The sequence below is a fragment of the Apaloderma vittatum genome, unplaced genomic scaffold (assembly GCF_000703405.1).
Source record: "Apaloderma vittatum isolate BGI_N311 unplaced genomic scaffold, ASM70340v1 scaffold20994, whole genome shotgun sequence".
Taxonomy (NCBI): Eukaryota; Metazoa; Chordata; class Aves; order Trogoniformes; family Trogonidae; genus Apaloderma; species Apaloderma vittatum.
The window spans coordinates 32,706-52,855 of NW_009712365.1; the positions used below are offsets into that span (position 1 = coordinate 32,706).

The following is a 20,150-nucleotide window of genomic DNA, read 5'->3' on the forward strand; positions in this document are numbered from 1 at the left end:
ACAGAACAAATATGGCCCAAGCTCTTGCTCCCACCAACTCTCACATCATCCCACATTGGTTTTTCACTAAAAGATTAGCCAGAATCCGTGGGCTAAATCTCACCCGATGTGTACCACATTTGTCTTCTCCTCTTTCCGAATGGAGCTGATCTTGCACAATCTGTGTCTTCTGGAGAGAAATCTAGAAGGGTATTTCCCCCAGGCAGGTGTAGGGGAACGCAAGGGGGCAGAGCTCTGCCTGCCTTTGGGCAGAGGAATCACGACCTCCCAGCTCCACTGCGGAGCTCCCCCATCCTCCACTGAAGATCAGGAGCTAGAATCATAAAGTGGTTTGGGTTGGAAGGAGCCTTCAAAGATCATTTAAGTCCAATCCCTCTCATGGGCAGGGACGTCTTCCAGTAGACCAGGTGGCTCAAAGTCTGACTTTGACCTCTTCCAGTGATCCATGGCATCCATAACCTCATCCAAAGGGAAAGGCTTAGGTGGAAAACACAAAGACCTGAACCCAAAAGCAAGGTGGCACCTGGCAGGGCTGCAAGCGATGACCTCTCTTTAAAAGCAATGCCGAAGGCCCCGTGCTGGGTTCCCGCACAGCCCACCCCATCCTCACCTGCTGCATCCGCAGCGAGTCCAGCTCCCGCTCCAGGCGCGTGCGCAGCCGCCGCTCCATCTGCTCCCTCTTCTCGCAGGCTGCCCGCAGCTGCGGACTGCAGCTTCTCCACCTTCTCCACGTAGGCCTGCTTCCTGCGCAGCTGAGGGGGATAAGGGGTCAGCAGCGCTGAGGGGGACACCGAACCCCCACCCTGCGCAGCTGGGACCTCCATGAACGTGCAGGCCTGCACTGGGCTCAAGTGTGGCTCTGGCTGTTTGCTTCAGAGTTTCTCCAGGTGCCCCTTATGACGGGCAGGGAGAGGGCTCAGCAGACAACTCTACCCCTTTTAGAGGGAATGCCGTCCAGAACTTCCACCTGACAGGAATCCACTAGCCAGGAAAATACCTGGGCACGTCTAAGCAAGAGCCATCACGTTGGTGGATACTCTCTGGGCAAGCACAGAGGGTGGCCTCAGCTTAGAGGAATCCCAGGGGGTTTTATCGACTGGTGACCCTTGGTATATTGTCTTCACGGAGTCTCTTTTTCCAGTCACCTATCTGTTCCACGCAGGTGGCACAAGCCGAGTGCCAGTAGCCAGAAGTGCTCCACCTGCTCTATCTCGCTCATGGGCTTGGCCATGCCAATGTAGAGATGTGCTGGCAGCCACAGCTGAGCCCTCCTCATGTTTATAATGCAATTACTAAAGGGCTCAACATGACACAAGGATATTGCAATACAGGGCTTAACCCCAGTGGTTTAACCCTAGCCAGCAACGAAGCACCACGCAGCTGCTCGCTCACTCCTCCCCTGCAACTAAAACATCAGTGTGTTATCAACATTATTCTCACACTAAATCCAAAACACGGCATTGCACCAGCTACTAGGAAGAAAATTAACTCTACCCCAGCCAAAACCAGGATGAGTTTTTAGAGCCAGAGATTGCTCAAGCAGCAAGTGGACTGCAGAGGCTCAGGGTGCTTAGTGGCTATCCTCACCTCTTCTGGCCTTCTACCACGCCACCAGGCACTCTGTGACACCGGGTATCATGATCAAGGCTCATGGTAGGAGCTGGCACACTTGAGAGCCCTCAGGGAGAGGAGGCTGCAGACCCACTACAATGTGGATTATGATATAGAAGCTATAGCCACAAAATATCTTGTGTCTAAATATCTAGGGGATGTTGTGAATATTTTGCTGCCTTGTTCATAGAGCAAATAAACACCTGCGCTGGGTCCCACCAGCTCTGTGGATCTCCCCTTCACCCAGAGTCCTCTGCCTAGCCCCAGACTCCCATGCTGCAAAGAAAGGGTTTTTGTTACTTGTGGGATGCTGGATTCACCTAGGTCCCCTCCCACTGATTACAATGACAATAAAATTACTTTTTTTTTTTAATTCCTGCCACCCTAAAGTCCTCCATGTCACAGGTGAAGTGAAATACAGGCTTGTTCACAGCAAAAGCAAAGCTTGACCTAAACACATCTCCCCAGGTAGAGCTCAACTGGCAGCGTGACCTCCCTAATCCGGGCTAATGCTTACGGCTCCCAGAGCTTTCCATGAAAATTAACGAGATTATAATCCCCACAATTATCTGGCAGCAGCACAAGAATTGCATTCCTCGGAAGCTCACGACTTGGCAAGACAGACACAGCGATGGCTTCTTGCTGATTGTCCTGTTTTGGCAGTGGGAAGGTGCCTGTGCCACCTCACAGCCGCACCAGTGTGGATCGGAGAGGAGAAGGGGGCTCCCTGGGGTTCCTCCTTGACAGCAGATCTCATCTGCTCCCCTACACCTTGCCAGACGCTGGAGAGTCCATCTGCACTCCAGCAGCCAGATTTTGGCTTTGCTGCAGCCTTCTAACTCCCAGGGTTCACACGCTTGCACGTGAGCACACCTCTGCCCATGTGGGTGAGGCGATGCTCACACGTCCACCGCCTCAAAAAACAATTTTGTTGGAGATATGTGACGAGACCGTTCCCACATTCATAAATTTAAAGGGAGGTTCTTAAGCCAATTCTCACTTTTCTACCCTCCTTGTAGATTTGTAAGCAAAAAAATTCACCCATGCAGTTAAAAAACAAAGTGCAAAATGTTGTCATTTAAATTAACGGGTTGGTCAGTGCAGCCTCCTCTGTAAGGGAGGGGGACTGCAGTCAGAAATACATGATACTAAGCTGTACTACCCCACAGGCACTCAGACTCAGGTAACAAAAAGCTGGATGGCAGCTGGAGAGGTACCAGCCCATCCTCCTGCTGCAAGGCAGGATCAACTCTACTTAAAATTGGGTGCGTGTCTGTATAATCTCTTTACAAAACCCTCCAGGGGCAGGGACTCACAACCTCCCCCTGCAAACTACTTCATTGCTTATTTTCCTTTATTGCCAGAAAACTTTTACCCTAATGCCTAATCTTGTTTTCTATTATGCAATTTAAGCAAATTACTTCTTGTTCTGTTTCCAAATTGTGATCTACTAGAGCAAGAAGCATTTAATGAAACAATTCACATATTCACAAGATCAGCCAACTTGCCTGAACACTGCCCTTGTCCCAGGGATTAGGAAAATAAAGATGAAGAAGAACTAAGGCTAAAAGGGGATGATCCAAGCAAATAAATCTGTGTGAAGACGAGTGGGTCTTAGAAAAATACCTGCATTAGGAACATAACCCCAGTTTAAGCTCTAGAATATCTATTCTCTAGATAGGAGATTTGAGTTAAAGACGGTAAGAGATGTAGAATCCACCGTCACCCTAAACAGGTTGTTTCAGTGTTAATTACTCTAAATCTTCATTCCTGGCCTGATTTGCTCAGCTTCAGTCCCTAAACACTGCATCTCATTATTTCCTCTTACACTGAAGAGCAACGTTTAATCTGGCTGACAGCAATCCCTTCTTCACGTTCAGGAGCATGGACTGGAGCTCAGCCACCTCCTAACTTCAATTGTTCACAGCAAAGAACAGCTTCTGGGCCTCAAACAAATTCTACAGCTGTTTTCTGAACCCACTCCAATTATGCAGTCTTCTATCCAAAGCGTGGACCAGACACATGATTCTAGCATCAGTCTCCTAAATGACAGGTGATGATAATATCACCTACATATTTTTGAATTAAATCCTTCTACCGGCAGGCACTCAGGATAATGCACTCTATCTTATGTTAATTCAAGCTAGTAGCTACTGCTTATTTCTCAAGCCTTGATTTAAAAAGCTTTTAAACTTAATTACATTCTGGTGGTAGAAGATATCTGGGTGGATTTACAAAGCAGTGCATGAGGCAGAGCTCTGTTAATAATAATAGTAATTTTCATTTGAGTGATTTTGTGCTTCCTTCAATATTACAAATTATAGTAAAAATCCTTGGTTTAAGCTTAAGGTTCAAAAATTCAAGAATATCTGTTTCATGTGTCAAACTGAGCTTCAGAAACACTGAAGACTGTTGAAAAAATGCTCTAATTCAGTGATGAAACAAGCCAAAAACCCGGGAAAGGGAGCACAGGAGCTTGGGCACACACTATTAGCCACAGATTAACTGCCCTTCACCCAAGCCACATGACTCTGCCTTGAACAATTAAAACACAGCAGCTGGGATAAAATTCATTCAAACTTCTCCTAGAACGAAAAAAACACCCAAACAGTTAAAAACTGCCAGGTCAGCGTTTGTTTCCTCAGGCTGAGGGATTGGACAGACAAATTCTGACAAATACTGTGGCATCACTCTCATATATTCCCCCTCGGTCCCCATGTGTTGCCAGGTCTAGTCGAGCATCCCTCGGGAAAGGGAGGGAGGTTGGACTAGATGATCTCTAAGGTCCCTTCCAGCCTAGGCCATTCTATGAACTTCTATTGCCACCCCTGAGATCTACCATACCCTGTGTAAGAGGTCACCATCTCCGTAACATCTACCGCAGCCTGGGCAGGTTAGCAGCCTCCCAAGAAGGGAATATTTGCCCTCCCCTCAGCATCACCAGTCCACAATGCGGGACTCTAGCTCCAATCCCCAGCAGAGGCACATTTCTGCTGGATGGCTAGACTATAAACTGGCAACTGCAAAGCTCTTAGAGCCCTAAGGCTGCAAACGTATTTACCAAAACCGAGAAGGCACAGGGTACCTTCTTACACCACCTGCCTGGAAATCTGTGTTTATGCTTCTGCTGCCTTCACCGGTGTGTATTCAGCAAAGTCCACGTTACTGCCAGCACCACACTGGCAGTCTGTGAAGCAGCCAAAAACGAAATGTGGTTCCTTCCATCCCCTGTGTGATTCCACAACTGCAGGAGCAGGTGCTGCCACCTAAAAACGTTCTTTTATTCGGCTACTTCATAATGAAATGCAAATAGAAAACCTCTGCTTGCCTTTAAGGCAAACAGTGTCAAGTGAATTATGTACAGATTAAAGGTACGTTAGCTCCTGCAGCTCCCCCAAAGGGACTGCCCCAAATACACTGGGATGGTGAGCAGGCTTTAGTCTAACTAACAAAGGAGCAGTTAAACCTAATGTGGTCTCCTTCTTGCTGCTGAGTGTATCCACCGGAGGCAATGGAGTTTTTAAAGTGTTTCTAAACAGGAATCAGAATGGTTTAACAGGAACACAACAGCAATGCCTTCAGCACTTACATACAGGACCTCAAATCTTCCAGACTCTACATAACCATTCATTAGCCTAACAGGGGGTCTGTCATGCTGGATACCCTGCTGAAAAATATTTAAACATTACTGTGATCAATTCACCATCTTACCGAGATAATGAGCTGAACTTAAGTTATGTGCAGGTACTTGAGAAAAGACCTTCCCTGCTCCTCACAAGGCTGCATCCATGCACCCAGTGGGCCCCTGTGGATTCAGTCCCTGCAGATTCAGCCGTCTGTACTAGAGTATGAACCTCTGCCAGCTACCAGTTGTTGTTCTGTATTTGTCAGTTTGAACTGTTCTCTGTTCTTGGGATTTCTTTTCCTATCTGAACACCAATTTTCACTATCAGGCCTATAGGATCATTGCTTGGATTATCCTCTTGGGATTTCTGCATAGATGGCACTTCTTGAGTCTCCTAGTGTGATAACTTTTTTCAGCTCTCAAGTAAAACCTGTAGCTCTTTGTACCTCTAAATCCTGGATCGTCTGCTTCCAGGCAGATTACCAGAACTTCTAAGACCACTGTTTAGAGGTGAAATTACCAAGCCTTACAGTGCTGTGCTGCTGTACACATCTCAAAAGCCTCCCAGCATTCTTTGGGGAGAAATGGGATGCACGAACATCACATGTTTGTACCACAGTCCCAAGTCAGTGAGTGGCCAGCTTTTTACCCAGTATTTCTGTTGTGTCCTACCACTACCTCGGCCTCCAGCTAGTTGAGTTTGGCGTTGCTCCTGGTTACATGTTGAAGGCTAAAAACTCTGAAGGCTCTAAAAACATCTCTGGTTGTGGTCCCCTTTTCTTGCTTGTTGGCTCAGCATTGTATAACCATGCATTTCCACTGTAAGAGGCCCAGTGCAGGGGAAGCAGAAGACCTGCCACACCACTGGCTAGAAGAGATTTCAGACTCGGAAGGAGAAAGCCCTAACCACGAGCCACCACTATCCTCAGAGCACAGAAATGTCACCCGTGCCTCACCTCCTCTTCCAGTTTGATGACCTTGGCTTGAGCATTATTTAGGGCCTGGTCAAGGATTTCAATGTGCCTCCGCTGGTCCTCATTGGCAGAGCGCACAGCTGCAAGCTCCATCTCCAACTTCTCCTTCTCCTTCAAGTGCTCTTTGTCTGGAAGAAAGACAAGAACAAGAGCCATTCCAGGAGGACAGCTCACAGGTCCTGGGCCACACACCAGAGGCAAGCTGCCACCTCCCCAGAAAATCAAAAATTATGTGAAAAAGCAGCGAGTGGGGCCATAACAACGCAGTGCTGAAACACAGCAGGCAAAGAGCTTCTACCAGTGAGGATCAGCTCCCCAGCGCCCAGCCCAGCTTGGGCTGCACCGGCACTGGCAGAGCTTGTGGCCCTGGGCACTGCCTCATAATCGTCCATTCTGCTGAGCTCCTAGCACGTTTCCCAGCAAAATTTGGGCTTGCACCAGCTACTCCTTTCCCATACAACGCCCTATGTCAAGGACTGTAGTTGTCAGCCTGGATGCTGCTGCATTTTTCTAGTGGGCAAGAAACCTCAGCCCTGTGGATGCGGGCTGTGCTCTGCCCGGGCCATTTTATTTGCAAGGATGGAGATCACAAGCTAAAGAACTCGTGGAGAAGCCAAATAATAAGCACAAATCTGTGCTGGACAGCCTGAAAACGTGAAGAAGAGAAAGCAATAAGGAAGAATAAGTCAGACTTTTTGTGGCCATGCAGAGAAAGGGAGGCCGTGGGAGGCATTTCAGCTCTGTGGGGACCCTGGGTGACTTTCCAGTTCTGCGTGACCTAAGGGTCCAGCTCTCAGTGCTCCCCTCCTGTTAAGCACCTTAATGCATCAGGAGTGAGACTAAAACATGTAGATAACCTCTGTGCTGAAAAATCATCTCTTTAGGGGACAAGATTTAAAATGACGTTAGAAACAAAGCTGTCTAAAGTCATTCAGCTTTGCTCACACCTTTTTCTTCAGCAACAAATTGCGGGCCCACCATTGACTTTTCTGGCAAGGTGCCTGGGGAAATGCTTTGCCAGGGCTGAGAAGCCGTTTCATGAGCACTGTGGTCTGAGCACTGTGGTCCAATCACTGGATCCTTGACGTCAGGCCACAGACAGTTCATGACTGGAGCGGGCAGGGGATGGAAGTTTCATTCTGAGATTTCAAAACGTGGCCTTCGTTCTGAATGACAACAAAAACAGAGTACTTGGAAAGCCTCCAGGAAGGAAAATTCCCTCCAAAAATTAAATTTGGTGCCAATTAAATGTTGTTTTGATTTTTGGCTTTTTAAACGCAACATTAGAGAATTAATTACTTTCCAGCTGAGGTGAAAAGTTGCTCTAAAAACATCAGAACATAGAAAATCTGCCCCTAACATCCAGCCCGACGCACCCAAGCATGACTACTCAAGCTGGAACCTCCCCATCCATCTGCCCTTGAGGAGGGTCAGCAAAACTCACACAGCCAAAGCCAGCCCATTTCAGACCTGAACTCTCCCTACAAGTGCCTTATTTTTTCCGTAGTTACAGGCAGGATGAGAACACATTTAATTTACACACTATTGGTAGGTGCCTGCAGCGGGTGAGATGCGTATGACCTGAGCCACATGGAAAAAGGCACAAGTGAACAAGGTGAGCCCAAAATCACCCAGCTGCCTTTCCATTTATCCTAAAAGGAGGAATTCAGCACCTCACAAAAAGAAAGTCTTGCAGCAACATCTGCACATTGGCCTCTGCAAAGTCCAGTGAGTGCTGCGCACACCGCATGCCATCTTGGTATGACGTAGCCTTAACCTTCCCATGTTGGCAAGGAACTTCATATTAAAATTTCTATTTCTATTTCGATGCAGATCTCTTCCTCCAACACAAATACATTTACTTCAGTCAGATTGACCAGAAAGAACCTTAATACCTATTGTAGACAAGTGTAAATCTGGGAAAATTATCAAGCAATTAATTACATGAGAGGGTGAGGAAGCTGAAAGATGAATGCTAAATCAGTCCTGTGGCACCTCATCATCTCATGCTGGGAGTACACTTGCTCTGCTCCAAATTTGAAACCCATGTTTCATATTACACACAAGGACAGCACACAGTAAAACAGGACTTGGGACCTTCCCTTTCACCGGGGAACTCGAAACACTCAGCTTGTCCTACTGCATTACATCTTCTACTCCCTCAAAGGAGGACAAAATGGCCACTGAACTCACAAGAAAGTTGGCGAGAAAACTTCCTTAACAGCTCTCAGCACTTCTCCATGCAAGCCTCTCCCTGAAAAATGCTGGGGGCACATTTTGTAAGTACTTTCCTACATGCATTAATTTTTAGTAAAGAAAGGCTTTGTTGAACATACCTTAAATTCTCTTCAAGTACATAAAAGGTATCCTTAAGGTCTAAAAATATTGTGTTACTGCACTACCCTTGCATATACCTTCTACCTGGGCATGTGGCTCCAGTTAATACCTGTTTCTGTTTTCTGGTGGTTCACTGCCACATCCTATTACTGAACAATTCCCAAAAGGCTTCTTTGCTGCAGTTTACAGTTGTAATCTCACAGCTTTCCATCCAGTGGCTCTGATTGTTGTCCCTCCACCCACTGTGTACATTACTATACTTTGACTGAGTAGAAGAAAGAGGAGATAAAGCAAAGATCTTGCTTCAGTGCTTCACAAACAGGCTTTTTCAGTTGTCGGTCTGGGTAGGTATACCAAGAGTAGACCAGCCTTGACCCTGCTTTGAAGCAGAAATACTAGACAGAAAGATAACACTCAATTTGCTCCACCTCTTCCCTCCACTCAGATGTGACCCTCTAGCTTTTTACATATTGTATCTATCAACTTATTTGACCAATTTAATCACTGTCTCAATACATCCTACAGAGTGGTAACACAAATATACTCTGAAGACACTCCTTGTTACTACAGAATGACCACTGCTGGCAGAAGAAAATATATCAAATTACAGCAGTGAGGGTCTAATTTGGCTGAAAACAAGACTGGGTCCCACACTAGGACCTTTGTGGCATTTCCAACAATTTCTCTTACTCAGGTTTGTATTTCCCAGTAGTGGCTCTTCACTCACAGCTGCTAATTCCACAGATGCTCTCCAGTGACCGTGCCTTTCCTGAGTGCGACCTACGGGACTTATTTAGCTTCTCGTCAGTCCTGCAACTCCTGACACAGCAAATATGCGAAGAAGCTCTGCCATCCGCCATCCATGGGTACGGGCGTATGTCACAGCAGCTGCTGCCAGTCACCCTCAGACCAACTGATTCACCGAGATGGGCACCGGAGTTGCCTCTTCTGCTTATCCAGCTCAAGGCAGGATTTGGCCAACTCCAGAGGTTTGACCTTCCCGAAAGGGTGCTGGGGTAGTTAGACAGGGGGCTGAAGGGCAGGACGGGCCCCTCGCACTCTGACAGAAGGAATCTGAAATGAGGACGGCAGTTTCTTGCCTGCCCCAAAGACCTTTCAGACCATAAGAATAAGCAGAACGAATAAACAGACCCCATTCAGCCCATGCAGCCAGACAGGAGGAGGTTTTTCACAGCTTTACTAACTTCTTTGCACGTTAAACAGGGCCAGGTTGCCAGGTCCAGACACGGACATTTCCCTTTAGAGGAGCAGCAAAGGCCCCATCTGCCCATCCATCCATCCATCCATTCCTCTGCCCAAACCTCATTGCAGCCCCCTGCAGATGTGATTTGAGGCTGACCAAGCTGGGCCAAGAAAGGCCTGGAGCAGCAACGCGGAACTGGGAAATGAAGCATTTCTTTCCATCTCCACTGGCAGGTCTTCATGAGGGGAAAAAAAAAAAATGCCAAGAGAGGTTAGTGCAATCCTCTCCTCCTGCAGTTTTGCTCACAAACAGCACACTCCAGAGTCTGGGCCACACTAGCACTGAGGAAAGGCTGAGAAGCTGCAGAAAGTCACGCTAGAGTCCTTGAATCCGTTTTCTCACATGTAGATTAACAGGGATTCTACACTGAAATCCATAATTATGATCAATTGCAACGTCCTTTACAACATTTTCACAGTACAGGGTTACCCACAGTGACTGACCCAAGCAAGGATGCAGAGAGGTTTGGCGCTTCGTTGTTAATCACCAAAACTCCATCAAAACATGTGATGGCTTTCTCCACGCCATGAGGTGTCGCAGACTTTGTCTGATTTACATCTTCGGCATTTCCAGTTGCATGTCATGAAGTGTAAGTCAGGGAAGAAATTGACTTTTACATGTTGGAAACTGAAATCAGATTTCTCTCACCCCTTCCCTTTGGAGGGCAGGGAGAAGTCAAGCGAAAACCCTCGTTTTTCTATATGAGACTCTTTCTTCAGGATGCTGCTCTCGGTTTGCTCCCGGTGCAGATGTCCCTGGCTCTAGGTAAGTGGGAGCAGCAGCTTCCCCACCTCCCCATGTGCAGCTCACAGCTGTGAAATGAGAAATTAAGATGCTCCCCTTCCCTCGCCCCTAAAACTTCTGTCTCTGTCCTGATTATTTCCTGTCTTAATAACAAAAGGCTCTTAGTCTGCCCAAATCCCCTCTCTCAAAAACATCTATCGTGGGCATTTTCTTTGGCTGGATTCATCTGATGGAAATATTTCACTGCCTGGGATATTTGGGATGGAGTTATATGCACGAGTATGTGGCACACTCCCACGAGGCAGGAGGGGCTACGAACACGCTGCCAAATCCTCTGTGCATCCCCACTAATGGGTGCAGAGCCAGGTGGACAGACACAGATCCTGATCTGCCTCAGACACCTGAAAAAACAGCCCCCTGAACAAAACCCTGAGCTGACAGCATGTCTCTAAGTCGAGAAATCCCAGAAAAACATACGAAATTCTCAGACACCACCTAAAGGATTCTTTTCCTGTGATACACTGTATTCTGAGCTTTCTCTCTGCCCTTTGCCCTTGAAACCACCCTCAGTTTTCCTGCCTCTTCCTTTCCACAGCATTTCTCAGCCTCCTCCTGCCCGGCTCTTCTCTCACCGGACGGGCACACACGCCTTCATCACTCACTGCTTCACGTCTTTCCTTAAAAGAACCTTTTCCACTGGCAAAACATCACATAATTACCACGGAACTAATAGGCTGTGAGTTCTCTCCTACCCCGACACAACAGTACCATTTTTCTCCGGCACAAATGCCTAGTGCTTAACACTTTGAGGCATGCAGCCTGGCTTTGCCTATTATTATTACAAAGAATAAGAGTTTTTGTCACCTCCAGTCTCCATCTCAGAGCACACGACTGCTCTGCACTCTTGCACTGCTAATGGAAAGCTCTGCACGAAAAATGATCCCAGCATGTCCTGCCTTGCCAGAATTTTTTTTCAAGGAGTTTTTCCTACCACTGGAGTTTTACCACAGCATTAATTCTGTGTTTGCAGTTTTACCAAGAATGAGCGTTCAAAGCACCTCAAGAGTTTTATCTTTCCTTCTTCACCTCATCATGAGACTGACTTAAAAATGATAACTTTTAGAATCCTGCTGATGTTGGAGTCTTTTTACATAACTTGAGTGGTGGATGTTAAGGGTTATGTTTTCAGGCTGTTTTCTATTAACGTAGGGACTAGAAATCTGCTTCTGCTTTCCTAACAAAAAACATTTATTAACCTGACTTAACAAGCTACTACCGTCAGGTAAAAAAACAAACAAGTTTCAAGACAAAATTGCAACAGCTGATGGGGATGGCATTTTGGCATCTTTTTTTTCTTTTCATCTAAAAATTACTATTTTGGTCTCAGTAGACATGACAGCTAAGACAAGCTGCACCCTTTCTCCTCTCAGTTCTCTGCCTGAGCACCCCATCAAAAGACATGAGAAGGGTAGAAGCTGTGCTTGCAAACCCCACAGGTTAGCAGTGGGGTGCAACCCTGGCCATGCTTTGGCCCTGGGGAAGAGTCACAAACAGTATGGATGCAGTCAGCAGCAGAGGATTTCCAAGCAAAACCTTTCATGCACTCTCAGAGGGGTGTTTTGGGCTGATGCCGAGGTCATTACTGTGCGTGCCCCGGCAGCCTGAACACGACTGAAGAGGACCTGCTTCACATGTGCCCATTTTTCTATTCTTGGAAGCACTCTGCATTGCATTAGTAACATTTAGCTCTCTGGCCTAGCCAGGAGACACTCCAAGCATCCAGCCCGTCTTATGTGATAGGATCCAACAAGCTATATTTGTTCATAAGCTGTGAACGGATAGCAGTAATACGCTGAGTGCACACAGCAAAATTTTATTGCAAGATATTTATCAGTAGAATTACAGAGCATGTTTATGTGCTGGAAAATTACTTGAACTGAGCCCATTCTGGGGATTTAACTTCCCCTTGTAGCTACTGGTATATGGGAACACTGCCAGGCCACCTCTACACAAAGACAGCAGACTGCAGCCTGCAGTACGCCCTGTGCAACGTACCCCATCTGAACTCTTCTCAAGACTTACATAGCAATGCTCTTTTCTTAACAGATCACCCCCTTGGATGTGCAGCAGTAGCTTCACATCCTTGTGGCACCTGCTAAAACAGCAAAGCTAACACAGTTGCAGAAAAGATCATTAGATTCTCTTCTAATTTGCGTATATATGCAGAATTATAAGCGAGACTGCTGTGCTGGCATCATCACTGCTGCTGGGAGTTAGGAGAAGGCTCTCCTGCATTCGGAGCAGCCGGTGGATGCTGCAGGGCTGGCAGCGAGGCATGCAGAGCCGTATCAAACACCACACTGCTAACAAAGGTGGCCAGTTCTCCACGTAAGGATTTGCAGTTGCAAGCTCATCTTCCAGGAAAGTTCTTGGTGCAATGAATAAAACAGAAAGATTAAGTTGTACACAGCATTTAAGCTTCGATGGGACTTAAGCCCACAAGGTACTGCACAGCTCCCAGGTGGTCAAGCCCTTCTGGACGCGTGCTGAAGATGCTCAGGATAGATGAGAAGCCACACACTGTCACGCAGCATCCAGCTGCTTGGGTTTTGGGTTGGCTGGTCACACAGAACCTTCAGCACACGGCAAGGAAATGCTGCAGCACTGTGCTCATTCATTACAGGAGCCTAAAACTTGACAGGAATGGATGTTTTTCATAGTGTTAGAAGATGTGAAATCTTTGTCTCTTCCATCCTTTGCAAAAAGGAGGGTCCAGCATTCTCTGCATCCTGTCAGTCAGCTCCTGTCACTGGCAAGGCAGCAGAAATCACTCTGGGTTTATTGCAGCCAGCAGAAGAATCTGGCTTCTCTAAAAAGCATACATCTCCAGAGATGATCTCTGCAAACAGCACTTCACAACTTCAGGCAAATTTATTAAAAATAAGCTAAGTCACCCACTGGTACTCAGAGAAAAAAAAACAACAAAAAAACACCAACAGTCTAAACAATCCAGTCTACAGCTTAAATAAGAGTAAGTCCCAAAGTAGCTGAGTAAAACCAAGCCATAAGGAGAACAACAATTAAAAGCAACGTATTCACATACACTCCAGCACATATATATATGTGTATATATATGCACCTTCAAAACAGATTAGCAGAGTACTCACTCTGGGTGGCATAAAGGCCCTCTGTTGACTTATCCTCATGCCCATCGAAGTCTCTGCTGGCTAGCTGCCTATTGGCTGTCTCCAGTCGTTCTGCAAAAAACAGGAAATACTTTAAGTATAAATATATGTATATAAAATTGTAGGCCGACCAGGAAAATAAGATGCATGCCAGGAGAGCAGTATAAATAGACTCTCTGAAGAAGGACATTAAAATGGAGGCTGATACATGCATAAAAGATGAGGCCTTTGACCTCTTCAATGAAGCTGTGCCATTCAGATTTACAGAAACTGAGGGAAAAGCCTCTGCCATCCAGAGCTGACACGCCGAGGCAGTTCATCATCATGTTGTCCAAAATGCACAAGGCATTTGCAGTCTGAATTACTCAGTTCTGCAAAGGGATGGCTGTCTTACTACAGTGGAGTGCAATAGGATGCCCTGGGGGAAGGCAATCCCCAGCCCAGTGATACCAATCCTTGGGGACAAGTGCAGTCTTCTGCAGTCAGGGACAATTTCCCCTGGAAAGGTCCTGCCTCCAGGTGCCTCCTTTCTCCAAAAACACCATACAATCCTCCTTGCACTATTGTGAAAAACATGAGCCAGCTTGCACAAGGAGGTACTTCCACCAGAAACCAAAGCACCCCCACCAGAACCCTGGACAGGCAATAGCTACCCAACTATTTGATACCCAATTTTGCTTTCTCAAAAGGATATACCCTCCATTTTACATTTTCAATACAAAAGAGATCCCCTTGCTACTTGCTACTGGTTTGTGAAGGCACTGAACCTTGAGATTTATGGGTTGTGCAGCAGCATTGCTCTATACTGCAGCTTGCTCTTCAGCTGGATGAGACTTGGGAATTGGTGGCCTTGCTGCCAAATCAGTATTTGCAAGTGCTAAATGTAAAGGCACCATCTCGAGCTAACTCTCATATTTTGCCAGAAGATATCCTTGACACCAGGGAGGTGACAGCAGTTTTGTTTTATGCCAGTGAGCAGGGCCTGACTTCTCAAGACATTTATCTAAAACACGCGTGAAGCTACTCCTCTAAAGCCTGCTGCTCTGGGGCCTGTGAGAAAGCAAACAACACGTCATCCGGGGGAAAACAACACACAGGCAAGTACCACATACCACGGAGATCCCTGTTGAAGTCATGAAGTCTCCTAATTTCTCCTTCGAGTTTGTTTCTCATCGCTTTGTCCAGAGACTCCCTCTTAGTGGTGGTCTTCACCAAGCCCTCATAAGCTTCTGAAATCCTCTGAATCTCTATTTCAAACTAAAAGGAGAGAGAGCTCCTGTTAAAGCCTGGCAGGAACGCAGCCCATCCCAGCATTTGCCTCATGCATCATGATGGGGCATGAGGGTCGGGGCAACGCTTGCACCAAGCGTCACGCCAACCACCAGATCTACAGTGACTAATCTCCCCAGTGGAGGATGGCGTGAAGCGCCAAGCAGTGCTGGAGGTTTCTGCAGTGGGGACCCCTGCAAACGCCCCATGGGGCAGCTCCCCACGCCACAACACCCCAGGGCACCCTGCTGGCAGCTCACATAAAAGTTTGGGGTGGGCTGGACTTGATGTAACTGAGCAGTTGACTACTGTGACATCCAAGAAGAGAAAAGAAGGAAAATATATACTTGTGTGGGCTGTATTCTTACCTGGAAAGGGTTGTAGAAGGCAAGATTTATTATTCTGCAGGATCCCTGATCCAAAACTTTGCTCTGAGCTCTGCATGCTACCAGAAGCGTTTTAGGCTCAGCTCTGACCTCATATCAGTTTTAAACTATTGTGGTCCACTCCTTTCCACCCTTGACTGAAGACTGTTTTATACAAGAAGAAACTCTCTATAACAGACCAAGCTATCTGTTTGGGATTTTCAATTTTTTTAACTCCATCTCCTTGAAATCTGGCAAACTGCAGGCAGGGCATGCAGAGGAAGCTCTTGGCAATGAATTTGCCTCTTTAAAACTTGAGCCCAAAAGATTGACAGGAGGATAGTCCTAGGCAGAGTTTTGCTCTTCAGGTCAATTCATCCAACCCTTTTAATAAGCTAATGTCACGTTAAGTGTTAGGGCTTTGCTAAAATCATTACTGCAGGAATGATCAACACCAATGTGGGAATCTGCTCCTGCATGCCTGGCCCTTGTGTTTGTGGAAAAAAGCTTGATAATGTGCACAGGCTGGAAAACCACGAGATATATATAGCCTCCCACATACCTTTCTAAATCCGTCGCCTTTTTAGCCTCTTGAATCGCGGGTGGCACAGATTCATGATTTATGAGACCTGGGTTTGAGCCCACCTCCACTTGCTGTGGAGGCAGGTCCCTCTGTAGGGCTTGTTAACCTTTAGGTGTAATTTGCCAGCTGCACCACTGGAAGAATAAAAGCTCCAGGGACACTGGAGCTGTCTGTGTAGAAACCTGCAGCCAGGCTACAGCAGCTTGGACCTGTGCTTCCCACAGCTCCAGGACCACTCTGTGCACATACCACTCGTGGTCATGCGGCACCTTCAAACCTTGCACTGACGAAAGACCAGCAGAGCCGTGATGGGCAAACCCAGCTACCTTCCCCAATCGCTGCTTTCAGCTTGCTCAGGCACAAAACCTAAAACAAGTGGCGACGTGCAAAGCCCACAGTGAGCCCCCTGTGACACCAGCAGCTTGAGATTAGTACCTCCCTGGGTATCACACCACCTATCTCACATTGGTAGTGATTTAACACCTTGCAGGTATTTCAGACGTGTATGGCATTAAAGGTACCATATGTTGATCAGTTCTCAACTGACAGTTCTGCACAACTCCAAGAAGAGGACGATGACCTGTTGAATTGGCCGATTCCCTACATCTGTGAGTGAACTACAAATTAGTCAGATTATTCTGAACTTCCTTTTTGATTTTTTTAAAGCAGGAGCTCCAGGAAGCTCCGTTATATTTTCCCTAACCACATCTAGAAAACCAGGTCTTTCTTCAGTACCTTGCTGATGCAAGGCCAGACACCAAGAGGATGGCACACCTAGAGGAACACTGCATACATACAAATGCATTTGGAATTCAGATCAGCCCTTACTGTGGTTCAAAAAAAGCCAATGAATTTTATTTTTCCTCATTGGCAACACAAGCTTGTATGAAGTTTCATCAAGAAGTCTGAACTTTTTTTGAGAAAAACATCTAAAGTACTGTGTGCAGGTTTGGGACCCATGGTTTAAGAAGGATGTGAAGGTCCTTAAACATGTCCAGAGGAGGGCAACAAAGCTCGTGAAAGGGCTGGAAGGAATCACCTGTGAGAAATGGCTGACAACTTTGGGCTTGTCTAGTTTGGAGAGAAGAAGGCTGAGGGGCAACCTCATTGCTCTCTACAGCTCCCTGAGGAGGGGAAGTGGAGAGGAAGATGCTGAGCTCTTCTCCCTGGGATCCAGTGACAGGACTCATGGGAATGGTTCAAAGATGCACCAGGGGAGGTTTAGACTCAACATTAGAAGCCTTTCTTTACTGGGAGGGTGGTCAAACACTGGAACAGGCTTCCTAGAGAGGTGGGTGGTTGATGCCCCAAGCCTGTCGGTGTTTAAGAGGCACTTGGATCTCCGCTAGCGAGTTTTCTCTTCCTGTAAGTAGTTAGAGGCCCTATTCTAGCTACCTTGACCTGCTCTGCTTGACCATCTAAGAAGAATGAGTTTCCCTCTCCTTGAAAGGAAGGTTGGCTTAGCAAAAATGATTTTTAAAGCACTTTCCTGAATCCATAACTATGTGACCCCGACCAGACACTGTGCTCAGCTGGGTGTCCCAACACCCACGAGTTCTCACACCTCCCCTCTCCCAGGTGAACCTGCAGGAGAAGGTGCCTGTTCCAGGGAGCTCCTACCACAGTGAAGTGGATTTGCCAACACAGCAGCAAGTTTCTACAGCCTGCCCTGGTTACCACAAGAGCTCTGCTCTGCCGTATCTGCCATCATGTCCCAAAACACACCACCACACAAGTCTCCCACAGCCCCAGGGGCAAAGACTTCCTCCAGGAAAAGAAAGAATCTCCATCAGCACCGAGCAAAATTAAAGGAGAGCAGAAGAACTGCCAAAAATTGTGTCGGTGTTTCTCAGAAGCTCTGGGATTTCTCTCCTCTTCTTCTACGGAGGGGAAAAAACAGTTCAGCCTCTTCTCTGCCTGGTGGCTTCTAGAGCTGACCCACTCAAACAACCCACACACACAGCAGGGGGAAGAGCCAGCCCAGCCTGACAATTCAGCTGCAACAAGGTAACATCACCCAACAAAAAAAAAAAAAAACAGAAAAAAAACCCTGAAAACAAGAGAAAAGAATGCTTTGCTTTTGCAAAAAAAAAAAAAAAAAGCTCAAAATTAAATGTGCACAACTCCTCTCCGATCCAACTCTTTTTTAGGTAAGAAAACCAGACAACTCATCAAACAGCATCGAGATTATGCATCATGTTGCACCTCTCTGCAAAAAGTCTGTTCAGACATGACTCAGAATCTGACAACCCTCAGGGCTGGTTTGTTCCTGTGAACGCCCAGGGAGCCCCCCATGTCAAGCTAATTTTCTCTAATTTCTTCTCTTACTCTATAATGAATTCAAGTGACAGGAGGGTGACTCTACCTAGAATAAAATAGTTAAGCAGACAAATAAGAAGTAGTCCTCATGACCCTTCCGCTTCTAAGAAGAGGGAAGAGTTTTCACACCCAAAGTATGTAATTTCACTCACTGTCACGTTTTCAGAGGCAATGTTCAGCTCAAACTGTGGGAACAGAGAAGGGACCTGCCCTGTCCTTGTGTTCAAACGCAGAAAAAAAATGCATGGGAGGGATACTCCCATGCATGTTAAGGCTTTGTTTCAGGACATTTTCCTGAAGAAAGAATTCACTTGAGCATGTGTTTCATGTTAATAGTCTGCTTACATTCCCCCAAAGTCAATGGGACTCGAGACCATGCTCTGTTGACTGAAGTGAGACTTTCAGCCCATGCTTGAATACTTTTCTGTGGTATCTGATGCAATCGACTTGCAGGGCATCCAAGATAAAGAGAGCCATTTCCAAGAGCGTAAATTTTTAGGGCATTGCACTCCAATACCTTTTACTAAACAACACAGCTTTTGTAAAATTAATAGCTGGAATATTTCTTTTTGCCCACGAAGGCCACAGGGAAGTCAGAGTTAAAATCTTTGCAGACATTTTCACAAACAGTTAACATTCTCACCTAAGTTTAGGAAATTCTGTGAAAAAAATCAACTCATCCGGTTGCAGGGGAGAAGGCTGGAAAGACAACAGCAGCTACAAAACAACATGTCTTTTTTCTAATCTGTTTGAACTTATTGTCCCAGATTTATCCCACAGCTGAGGCTGGGGCACGGTCTCTCAGAGTGACTCTTCTCCTGTAAAGAGTATCTCCAGGACGACTCTGCACCCACATAACCCAGAAAAAACTGACCTCCTATTTAGACTCCTAAATTTGGAGAGATAAGACCTACAGCCTAAGCCCATTCTCACTGCAAAAGCAGTGAGAAGACACAAATGAAATAGCAATGTAGCATCCTAAACAACTCATTTGGTCTGGGCCCTCGGGACGCAAAGCCAGCAGATCTGGGAAGCTTCTCTGCTTTGCCTTCAGCAAGCTACCATTTTTTAAGCAACCTCTATGCTGTTTGATTTGACTCTTCATCTTGTCACTCCAGGCAGTGCGCAAGACATCGCCCTTCTCCACTGAAAATGCCAGCTTGCATATAGAAAAGTGGGTGCAGGGTCTCTTTGCAAAAGAGTTTCTGAGCAAAATTTTCACCAAATGGTTCTTTCAGATAAAGGAGCAGTGCTTGGTCAATGGTGGGTGTCTAACATCAGCTCTTACAAACCCACAGAGCAGTCACGGAAAGCCTCTGGGACAACCAATTAACACATTTCCAAACAACAGATAACCCCACTGACGACTGCCACACTTCCGAAGAGCGTGGAGTGCCCTGCGAGCGTACTGGAGTGGACAAAACCACTCAGGACTGATGTGGCCACGCTCTTCAAACGCTTCTCACCCACAGCTCTACTGCCTGTACAGAAGGGGCAGGACTCAGCTGCACCAGGAGCAGACTCTGCCCATACGAGACTTCCAGGGAAAGCTCAGGTGAGGCCAGCACGGAAGGATGTAAGGGGAAAGTCCCCAACTGAGAGACATGTGATAGGCTGCTGCTCATTTTGCCCTAAAGGCAGGAGCATGGGGCACAGGATTAAACTTCCGGGAGACCACCACAGAGAGACAACGGTTAGAGATGGCCACTGGTGCATCCCCATTGTGGTGACATGACTAGGAAGAACAGCTTGGGGGACCCGAAAGCTGATGGCACCAAGATGGTTGTCCTGAGCAGGCCCCATCCCCACCTTTCCACATACCTTCTGCAGCTTGTCCGCCTTCTCATAGTACCCCTCGAGCTCCTGCCGCAGCA

At 46.8% G+C, this 20,150-nt stretch overlaps 1 protein-coding gene across 1 annotated transcript in view; it reads right to left on the reverse strand.

Annotated features, from left to right (window-relative positions):
- The window catches only part of LOC104272860 (angiomotin-like protein 1), a gene marked incomplete at its 5' end in the record, with an annotated part of 29,106 nt that extends 8,961 nt beyond the window's left edge, over positions 1 to 20,145 (reverse strand). The window contains 6 exon segments of the mRNA XM_009867964.1: positions 611 to 704; positions 706 to 752; positions 6,193 to 6,338; positions 13,723 to 13,812; positions 14,853 to 14,997; positions 20,098 to 20,145. Of these exon segments, the coding sequence (XP_009866266.1) occupies positions 611 to 704; positions 706 to 752; positions 6,193 to 6,338; positions 13,723 to 13,812; positions 14,853 to 14,997; positions 20,098 to 20,145 (570 nt within the window).
- Positions 20,146 to 20,150: the final 5 nt, after the last annotated feature.